This window comes from Nansenia antarctica (assembly GCF_963989245.1).
Source record: "Nansenia antarctica genome assembly, chromosome: 2".
In the NCBI taxonomy this organism is placed as follows: domain Eukaryota; kingdom Metazoa; phylum Chordata; class Actinopteri; order Argentiniformes; family Microstomatidae; genus Nansenia; species Nansenia antarctica.
The window spans coordinates 17,925,000-17,936,170 of NC_137675.1; the positions used below are offsets into that span (position 1 = coordinate 17,925,000).

The 11,171-nt window shown below is 49.7% G+C and overlaps 1 protein-coding gene across 1 annotated transcript; it reads left to right on the plus strand.

Annotated features, from left to right (window-relative positions):
- Positions 1-1,208: 1,208 nt before the first annotated feature.
- On the plus strand, positions 1,209-10,589 carry LOC308149892 (structure-specific endonuclease subunit SLX4-like; the record flags this gene model as incomplete). Its single annotated transcript, XM_080522772.1, has 15 exons — positions 1,209-1,731; positions 1,879-2,077; positions 2,489-2,704; positions 2,980-3,206; positions 3,911-4,206; positions 4,487-4,772; positions 5,037-5,248; positions 5,443-5,589; positions 5,754-5,923; positions 6,219-8,359; positions 8,540-8,642; positions 8,820-9,148; positions 9,431-9,530; positions 9,761-10,081; positions 10,196-10,589. 15 exons carry the CDS (start codon positions 1,209-1,211, stop codon positions 10,587-10,589), a joined length of 5,664 nt encoding a protein of 1,887 aa, XP_080378898.1.
- Positions 10,590-11,171: the final 582 nt, after the last annotated feature.

Sequence of the window (11,171 nt, forward strand, 5' to 3'; positions counted from 1 at the left end):
CACATTAACTATATTACATTACCTCAGAATACACCAACAACATCACATTAACTATGTTACATTACCTCAGAATACACTAGAAACATCACATTAACTAGATGGAACAGCCAACAGCATTGTAACATCAGGGTTCTTCCCAAAGAATGTAAGCGGTATTACATACAAATACATATCCAGCTATTCCTCACAGGTTGAACTGAAAAGGTGCAGGCTTTAGTTTCCAGTTGAGTTATATGAGCTAGATCCCTTTCAGTGAGGTTTTTATCAGAAGCGAGCTACAGAGGTAACTTGTTAGCATCAAGCTAAACTCTTAGCTAGCTACATGTTGTCATGGACTTACCAAATGGTTGAAATGCTGTCAATGTGATGAAGAACAATTGGATACGACATTTCCTCACTCTCACAAAAGTGCCAACGTTGCAAAGGAAACGGGGTTGGTCGGTAGCTATCTCGGAATGAATTATTCTGGTTTCAAACTATGTGATGATTCTCCTAAATCCCCTCAGGAAAATCCGCGAATGAGGAGATTCCCGCTGTTGACAAAGACTGAATTACTACTGGTTATTACTGGTCCAATCAGCGATGAGATTACCTTCTGGTCCAATCAGATGTGAGATTACCTGTTTTGACCAATCGGCTTTCTCTACTTCCCTTAGATACTGCAATCTAAATATCTGTGACTGTAACCAAAGTGATAATAATTTATACAACAGTTAGTTCCGACCAAGTAATTTGATTGGACAAGAGGCATTCCATTAGTTACGATATCCGCTTGTTAAGTCTTGATTAAAGGTGGTTTTGCTGTTGAGATGTTTGTGATTTGATTCACCAATGCATATTGTGCCACAAATATCGTAATATAATTTTTCGTAATTGACAAAAACGTCACGTGATTTTATAGGTAGCTACTGGTGCGTTGTCACGTGACAGGAAGTATAGTGAAGCGGTCACCAGCAAGATAGCATTGCAAGACTGTCACCAGCAAGATAGCATTGCAAGACTTTCACCAGCAAGATAGCATTGCAAGACTGTCATCAGCAAGATAGCATTGCAAGACTGTCACCAGCAAGATAGCATTGCAAGACTGTCACCAGCAAGCGAAATGACCCGAGTCGTGAGAGAGACTCGAGGACGGGGAGAGATCACAGCTGAGCTAGCTAACGTTAGCTAGTTAGCAATTGGAATTCAGTGCAAGAAACAAACCGCCGATGGACGACTCAGATCTGGACTTCGTAGTCCTCTGTTCCAAGTTGCTTAAACGAGTGCCCAGGAGAGCAGGCGACACTGGGGAACAGAAGAATACCAAACCCCAGTCCTCGACTACGACCAGCGCTGGAGACCAAAACAAGAAGAAGAGGAGTCAGAGGAAAAGAGATGTTGTCACAGGTCCCAGGGTCGCTTTGGACAGTACATCTCAGTCCGCGTCCTCTGCCGCCTGTCCTGAACTTAGCAGCCAGCTTTCCTCCAATACAGCCGATTCTAAACAAACAGTGGTTAATGGAAGTGTTGGAGACAATGGGTTATCGGCTGTGGAAGTGGCTGGGGGGTCCCCCACACGTGAGGACCTCATTGAGCGGGGACTGGGGGCGAAACAGAAGGTGATCCACAGGATGCAGCAGTTCAAGAGAGTCCCTCCGATGATTATGCACAGTGAGCGAGACCAGCCTGCAGCAACAGAGTCAGAGACTGAGAATGACAATGGTCCAGCTACTCTAATGCCCCCGGATCCTGGTGAGATGCCATCAGTATAATTCTATTAGCACTCTGTTTCTACCCAACTTCAAGTTGTTTTTCAAATACAATGAGTTTGTTTTATATGCCTGTCTGACTGCATGCTTCTGTGTTTCTCTATAATTATTATAACCTTTATGCGTCCAGTTCCCTCCACCTCCTCAGCCACCCTGGATTCTGAGGGGGATGAAGCCCTAGCCCTCAGGCTGCAGGAGGAGTTGGACAGGGAGGCCAGAGTTCAGGCTCGGACCGTGGACCTGGAGGTAGAAGGCCTGTTCTTCTGTCAGCTCTGCCAGAGAGATTTGTCCGCCATGAACCCTGGGAGTCGTACACAGCACATCAACAGGTCAACGCACACACACACACGCACCCACACACGCACCCTCTCTCATACACAAATTGTCACATGTTTCTAAATGGTCCTACATCATAATGAATGACATTCACATGATCAGAATGACTGGCTCAAGAGAGCGGGATAAACTACTAGACCATGGGATGAAACGGATTCTTTATCAGGACATTTCAGATAGCAGTGTTATGAATAGATCAGAGATGTTCTATAAGACATGTCTCTTCTACACTATGCACGTGAACTCACTCGTTAACCTGGTTAACACCAGGTATTTGAAGGAGACGGGTCGTGTGTGTTGGCATTGTCAGAGGTTGCAAGTTTGAGACTCGGTTGGAGCAACGACAGCTTGACGTCTGTTTCATTGGTGCCTTGATCCAGAGCTTCCTGGTCTCCCCTTCACAGGTGTTTGGATGAGAGTGAGGACAGTGCACCCTGTGTCCCCGCCCCTCTCCGTGTCCCAGAGTGCCCAATCTGTGGGAAGGGGTTCAAGTCCAGAAAGAGTCGCTCCGCCCACATGAAGCGCTGCTCCTCAGACATGGGCGTTCCCCCCGCCATGCTGCTGCAGGCTCTGCATAGACAGGCTGCCGAGACCGGGAGTGACAGCTCTGCCAACCAACCGTGAGTCACCCACCCCACTGTGGGTGTACTTAATATAATGCAAGTGTTACTTTGGCCAAGACTACTTGATACCTGCTTTTTTATACTTGATTTTGGACAGATGTCTGGTGTAGAATCCTCTCTAGTTTACTAACTGTACTACCTTTAAGTGTACTACTTCTAAAGGGGGCTTGCCGTGGTAGCTCCTTGATTTGTTTTCACAATGAAAAGTGACTCATTACCAAGCATGAGTCTGTATAACACACTTCTTGAATAAACATCTCCGCTCCATGCAGACTGCAGACGGGAGGCTCCAAAAGGAAAGGCTCCACAGACCCCAGCCTCCCAGTGAGGAAGAGGCCCAGGAAGAAGACCCAAGCTCTGGACGAGGACACCATGGTGGCCCTGGCCCTCTCCAGGTCCCTCCTGGAGCAGGCGAAAGAGAAGGAGAGAGAGCTACAGAGGGAGATCCCTGAGCCCCATACCTCTATGAGACCGTTGTTGAAGAGAGGAGTTGAAGCAAGTATGGCAGAATCTTGACTTGAGATGAGATGAGATAACGTTTATTGCCATTTATGCATACACATTAAGCATACACATATAGGAATTTGATTTGGCGTTACAGTAAGAGCATTTCTAAATGCAATGCAAACAAAACAACACAGGACAGACAGCAGTGCAGACAGAACACAACAAACGGACTTAATCGTGAACTTGTTTTTGTTGATATAATGGCTCAAATTCTGATTGTAAAAGAGGCAGTTGATTATTGAAAAAACATTTCCCTTAACTACAGTATATCAATATCAACTGCTATAGGTACCTATTCTATAATTGGGTAATGACACTGTCAGGGGTTCCCAACCCTTTTAGTCTTGCAATGCCAAATTTACATCAAGCCTTCCTGTGACCCCAAAACTTGATTGCGGGCTATGCTATGCCAGCAAATAATAATGACGTCCAAGTGCAATTGGTTGGATTTGAACAGAACAGAACACTCCAGAACACCTCAAAATAGAGGCTACAAGTGCAATACACAGACAGACACGGGCATGGTCTTCATAGAAAATAAAATAGTGCCTTAATTATGAAATCATGAGAGGCTGACCCCAAGTTTGGGAACTACTGCTGTAGGTACATTGATGATGGTGATAGTGATAGTGATGATAGAGTTAATGTGAACAGTATCATAACCAAGCCCACTCCTCTAAACCCCTATCTATTCAGCTAAGGGGCGTGGTAAAAGGAAAAGGGGAGCCCCCCCTCGCCCCCCTCCCCTCCTCCTGATTCAGGATGCCGAGGTGGCCCTGAGGCGGCGGGAGGAGCGCGTGGCCGCCCTCCTGCTCCGCACCCATGCCCAATCTCCCCCCACCCCTACACGCTGCCCCAGCAGGCTACCTGCCCAGGTGGCTAGTTCCCCCCTGTGGCAGAAGAGTGCACTGCGGGACAGAGGGCCCAGGTCCCCCTCAGAGTTCTACACCCCAGAGCTCAGTGCCTTTATAGGGCCTTGGGAGTCAGTAAAGGTGAGATGCCAACAATGCTGACAGATGTATTATGTAATTATAACATGTACAAATTTGTAGAAATATTGTACATTTCTATATATCTCATGCAGTAAGTGTGTCAGGCTATATTTCTCTCTCTACAAGTTTAGTATCTGTGTTTTGACATGATTTATCCAAATGCAACTTACATTCTCATCCTTGTCCAGTTTTTGTTTTGGCATGAAAGTTAATCATGTGCATCTCAACTTTTCTCATTCACACACTCTCATTAATGTTTTCTCAATATGTTCTCCTCTAGCCTGATGCAGTCTCTCCTACCAAGTCCAAGCCAGGCCCTGCCACTAACCCCAATTCTCCAAGGAGAGATAGCACCCCCATCTCTACGGTTCAGAGACCCCCTGTCCCGTCCCTGCCGGCCCCCTCCGACCCAGGGCAGCAGCTACCTGTGGGTAGCCAGACCGTGAACAGCCAGACTGTGGGCAGCCAGACCGTGGGCAACCAGACCCTCCAGGATCTGATGGAGCTGGCAGACGAGGGCATGACGCTCACGCAGTGGGGATACTCCTCCACGGGCACTGCCAAGGGTAAGAACGGCACCTGATGTAGGACACACACACACACACACCCTGATACGGACTCAGCACACACCACACACACACACACACACACTCACACACACACACACACACACACACACACACACTTAACACACACACACACACACACACACACACACACACACAGACTCAACACACACACACACACACAAACAAACAAACAGCAATACGGACATATTAAGCACTCACATTCACAGTCCTGCCATTACCTGTCTGCCCTCTGCTCCTCAGGTAAAGAGAGCAGCCCAGCTGTGGACCACTTCCCCCTCAGTGGCTTCATCCCTGAAGAAGGCCCAGACCAGCACCATGACGACCACCACCATGACCTCCCTCTGAGTGGCTTCATCCCAGAGACCCACCACCACCCTGCCTCTCGCCTGCAGCCCAGAGCCCCTGCTCCACACACCAGCCCAGACAAGGATGGAAGCAGCAGCCGCAACTCGGTGAGAACCCTTCTGTTCAACACCTCTATTCTAATACATGGACTTGATATAACTCAGTCCAAGCTCCACTGTTTTCCTTGTCACACTTCTCCACCTGCTTAAAGGACTACTTCGGTGTGGAAAATGAGGAAATGTAAAATGTAAATGTTTTAATCAAGTAAACATATGTTTTGTCTGTGTTTCCCCCCCTATAGGTGGCGCTGTCCAGATTGACCGCAGACCTGACCAGTATGGTGAACAACCCCCAGCTCAGTGATGTCCAGCTACATGTGGACACTGGGGAGGTCTACTTCGCCCATTCATTCATGCTGTATGCCCGCTGTCCCCTGCTGGCTCAGATGGTAAGTGCATGGTGTATTTCAATGACGTGTGTGTGGTTCTGATTTCTAAAGCATTCTTTATTTGTTTGTTTGTTCGTACGTATGTGAAATACATGTCTGATTCCTTTTTTGTCCCCCCATATCCTCTTACTCCTTCCTTATCTCTTCACCCCCCTCCCTCCCAGGTGCATGACAGTGGTTTTAGGGTGCAGGAGGAGGGCATGCCCCCTACTCAGATGGTGTTAATGGGTGAGGTACCAGGGATGGCGCTGTACACCCTACTGCAGTACCTCTACACAGGCCACTGCCCGCTCACACCCACCCTGCTGCCCCACGTCCAGGAGCTGGCATCCAGGTGAGTCTCTGTCTTTGGTTCCTCAGAGTCAAAGACTGGTGGGTTGACCTTCTAGTCTGGACGGACGGATGGATGGATGGATGGATGGATGGATGGATGGATTAATTAATTAATTAATTAATTAATCGACAGGTGTTCAAGTCGTTTTTTTTTTTTTTTACTTAGCTATCAGGTAAAGGACAATTACCTATGTATGTTGTCTGTCTCTCTCTTTTTCTCTCTCTCCCTCTTGCTGTCTGTCTGTCCGTTTGTCTGTCTCTCTGTCTGTCTGCTTGTCTCGTCTGTCACTCTTCAGGTTTGGTCTGCAGGAGCTACAGCAGCTTTGTGAGCTTCACCCAAAGCAGACAGAGACCCAGGGAGAGGGGGAGCTGTGCAAAGAGTACCCAGCCCAGGAGCTCTGCTCTGGGGAAGAGGAGGAGCATGGAGACCAGGCCTTCATGGAGCTCCTGCACTCCATGTGGAGCGAAGAGGATGATGGGAGAGCAGAGGAAAGAGGGATGGAGGAGGGACAGGGGGATGGTGTTACCTTGGAAGATGGAGAAAGGAACGAAGAGCGAGTCAATGAGGAAGAGATGGAGGAGATCTATGAGTTTGCAGCCACTCAGAGACAGAGGGAGGAAGATAAAGAGAGCAAAGAGGAGGATGAGGATGAGGAAGAGGAAGAGGAAGGAGGAGTGAATGTACATATGGAGACTAAGGAAGATCAAGAGAACCCACTAAGTTGGTTTTCATTGACTGGACCGCCAGAGAGGAGACATTTAACTCCCAATATAAGAAAACCGGAATGTGACATAGAAAAAGACAGGGGGAGTCCTGATCAGCATAGAGCAGATATTCACAAAGCAGATGTTCTAGAATCAGAATGTAGGAGAACAGCCATAGTGGAACCAGACTCTACAGAAGAACATGGTCCTTCCAGACCAGATGCCGAATCAGAACCAAAGAATGTTACACCAGTCTCCAAGTCCCACCACAGCCCCTGTCGCAACCCGGACCGCAGCTGGAGCCACCTCTTCTCTGACTCCTCTGGGGTGTATGATGAGGAGGAGCCCGCCTATCCACCCCCAGCCTCCTTCTCCCAGCCTTCCAGGACCAGGGTAGAAGGGAGCCGCCGACAACCAGAGGGGCCCCGTCTCCTGTCCTCAAACAGTGAAGTCATCGACCTGTCCATCAGCCCCCCTCCTGTTGTGTCTGCGTTCCCTGTCCCTGGTCTGTCCCCTAGGGCAACAAGTGATGAAGGGAGACCAGGTAGAACGAAGGAGGAGGAGGAAGGAGAAGAAGAAGAAGGAAGAGTTGGTCTGCTGGGTGTGTGTGAAGACTTATCTGAAGAGCTGGTTTCCTCTAGTCAAGAAAGTCTGCAGAGAGAGAGCCACGGTCCTCATAGCATTGCTGTCCTCCACTCTCCTCCTCTCCCGAACAACCGCGAGCAGCCTGAGCTTATAGTCTTGTCTGACTCGAGTGAGGAGATGGAGGTAGATCCAGCCCCTACAAGCCCTCCTAGCCCACCTCCTCTTCACCAAACGACCCAGAGTTACACTCGGATCAGAATTGAGCCAGATACAGAACCTCAGGAACCCAGCTTGAAGGACAAGGAGACCAGTGCTCCCGTGTGTGCTCCTGGTGTTCTCTCCTCAGATCCATGTGCTTCTGGTTCTGGTTCTGCTGGTCTGGACCAGAGCCTTATGGACTGTTCTCCTGAGGTGTCCTGGCTCATCCCAGCCACTCCTCCTCAGGCCAGTAAAGGCACCAGCTCCAGTTCCACACAGACTTCCAGCGGTATGCGCCGCACTCAGCTCTTCCCCAAGACCGGTTTGTCTTCTTCTTCTTCCGCTTCACTTTTCTCCCCTCCAGCCCTCCCTTCGAAGCCTACCCTCCAGACCTCCGCCCCCTCCAACCCTCCCACTTTTTCGACACACGCTGCTGCCCAGACAGAGTCCTCCATTTTCAGAGGGAAATCAAACAGTAGTGGTCCCCGAAGTTCCAGTCTGGGTCTTGACCACTCACCTAAGAAGTACAGCAGCAGTTCGTCTGGGCCAGACCGAGCGGTCGACCCCAATAAACTCTCCCCAGTGTTCACGGCCCCTACCTACCACCGCAGACGGCCTCAACGCCCCAGCCTGACCTCCTCATTCCCCTCCCTCCCCACACAAAACCCCACCACAACCAGGTCCTCTCTACATGACCTCTCCCAGCCGGAGAGCAGCACCCCCCTGCATTCAGACCGCCCCCACTCCCATGGGCTTTCTTGGACCTCCCCCATTTTGAGTGACAGCAGGAGGGAGGGGGAGAGTGAGAGCAGCCAGCGAGGGAGGGGGGTCACAGAGAGCCCGGGAAAGAGGAGGGGTCTTGGGTCCCTACATATGTCCTTCTCTGACCCCTCGTCGCCCAGCAGAAGGTCCCCCAGCCCACAGAAAGAGAACAGGTCCCCAGGCCCACGTAGATCTTCCACTGAGTCTGACTGCTTCCACAGCCCAGGGGATCGACAGAGGGAGAGGGAGGGAGAGAAAAAGGGGGGAATGAGGAATGAGAGTGGAGTGGAAGAAGAGGAGGAGGAGGAGGAGGAGAGGGGGATATGTAGAGAAGAAGAGCAGGAAGAAGGTATGTCAAACAAAAAAGAACAAGAAGAGGAGGAGCTGGCTGGCTGCAGTTTCCAGCAGAGTTTCCTGGCGATGGACGAGCCACCCATGGCATTCGGCGACTCATGGGGCCTCAATGTCGACTGGGATGGAGATGGAGACAGGGATGGAGACGGAGACAGGGATGGGGAGAGGGATGGGGATGGAGATGGAGACAGGGATGGGGATGGAGACGGAGACAGGGATGGGGAGAGGGATGGGGATGGAGATGGAGACAGGGATGGGGATGGAGATGGAGACAGGGATGGGGATGGAGACAGGGATGGGGATGGAGACGGAGACAGGGACCAGGCGGTGTGCTTCAGCCTGAGGTTGGAGAGCAGCGGTAGTGGGGATAATACCCTAAGGCCGGGGCCAAGGCTGGGAGATGGAGAGACAGCAGGCCCTTCCTCTCCTCCCTCTCGTCAACCTCCCAACCAACCACACACCACGCGTCCCCAAGACAACCCAGAGCTGCACGCCAGCCTCCCGGAAAGGTTTTGGGACGACTGGGAGAATGAGGAGGATGAGGAGGCACAGGTTCTACCTCTTTCTCAGAGGTTGAAGGCTGTCGCCCCAGCCCAGAGAGTGGCCCAGCTCAAGACTCCAGGTACTGTCATCATAGTCTAGCCATTAAAAAGCACGTTATATATATAAACCATATACCCTGGCTTTCCCCAGTATAATTAAAGGATAAATACAATTAATACAATAAAATTGTAAATATATATATAATCATTCTACCTAACTTGGTTATCAGCTTTAATATCTATAAAACATATTCTCACACTAAATGTTACAATACACTGACAAATACCCTTTTCACTGTTTTAAGAATGTTGTTTTCTGGTTAAAGCCACAATGTTTACCACGTTTTGACGTTTCTCCACAGTGGCGTCCCGTAGGAAAGACCAGCGTCCCCTGGAGCCCATCACCCCCATGCCCAGCTACTCAGACATGGACACACCTGACCTGAAGAACAAGCTCAACAGGTGCTCCTCCATCCTCTTTGCCCATGCGATGGATCCAAGACGCCATAATTATTATTGCTCATATCAGTGTATCAGTGTTGTCTGGGCTGTGTATATAATTAACCAGGAAAAAAAACCGGAATGACTGTGAACTTGATGAGTTTATTTCTCTCATTCTTCCTCGTGTTAAAGTCTCACGGCTTATTGCTAATAATATGGCATAAATTCTCTCCCTCTCTTTCTCTCTGTAGGTTTGGTGTGCGTCCTCTACCTAAGAAGCTGATGATCCTCAAACTGAAGGAGATCCACAAGTACACCCACCAGCTGGTCAGTTCTGAGTCCGAGGACGAGGCACCTTCCCTGGGCCTCCCTAGACCGACGAGGCCCCTGCCTTCTACCTCCATGGCCCCCCGCAGGCTTGTCTCCTGTGCCCAGGCTGGGGGGTTCAAGGAGCCCAGAGCGCCCCCTACTGTCTCGCCTGTGAAAGTAACCAGTGAGGAGGATCCGGAGCCTCTCTCTGCCTCGCAGGGTTCCAACACCTCTTCAACGGCATCCAGTGACGACTCAGACAGGTGTGTGTTGTGTGTGGCGTGTGCGTGCGCATGCGTGCATGTGTACGTTTAGGCTACAAACGTGTGTGAAAGAAACACACCAACTTCCCTTCTTCCCTCTCTCCCTGCCTCCAGGTCCAACCCAGAACAGCCCCGCTCCGTTGACGACGGAGACTCAGACAGCGACGGCGGCGGCGTCACCTCCTCCCAGGCCGCCTCCAAAGACCAGGAACGCCTCCAGGCCGTGCGGCGCTTCATCCTCTCAGACTCCGACCTCTACGGCCGGGTTCTCCAGTACCAGCCCCTGGTCCTGTCCCAACTCCAGACCCGCCTCAAGGCAGTGGGCATCCGCCTGGGCACCGCCAAGCTGCTGGACTACCTGGACTCCCAGTGTATCACCTTTACTACAGCTCAGCCCGGGAAGTCGGCCCCGTCCCGCAGGAGAGGGAGGGGCGGGGGGAAGGGAGCAGTGAGGGCTGGAGCTAGGGGGAGGGGGAGGAGGAGAGGGGCGGCTAAAGTTAGTGAATAGGGGGCACTTTCTTGAAAGCGATGTTGCACCATGATTATTTCAACATCTACTACCATGGAGTGAAGATTATAATAATCCTACAAAGCTTTCTGGAAACTCCCTCCTGAATTGCACTTGACAGAGATAGGGTGGAGAGAGAAGGGAAGGGCAGTTTGAGAGTGGAAAAAAAAGAATCGATGGCAACGAACTGTCAGAAGTGTGATATGTCATTTGATTCACGCCCTTTACTTTTCAATTTAGGAAATTTCTCATGTGTTTTGTGCAAATTGCCTGATATTTATGTACATACCGTAATATAATGTTTCATGTTAATGTTCTAAATTGAAAATGACATCTTTTGTGATTGATTTCTACAATTCTGAAATTAAAAGACAAAAGTGATTATTGTTGTTTTGTGTGAGAAATGATATAATATATAAAACATACAACACACATTTGACAAGTTACAAACATTGCTACACCATGGTTGTATGTTGGTTATAAAACTTCCATCTACAGCCAAAAATAGTTTATAAAAACATAAACATTCAAAGACACTGGTAAAGTAATGCCTTTGATTAATAGGAATAATTCCAGTACACA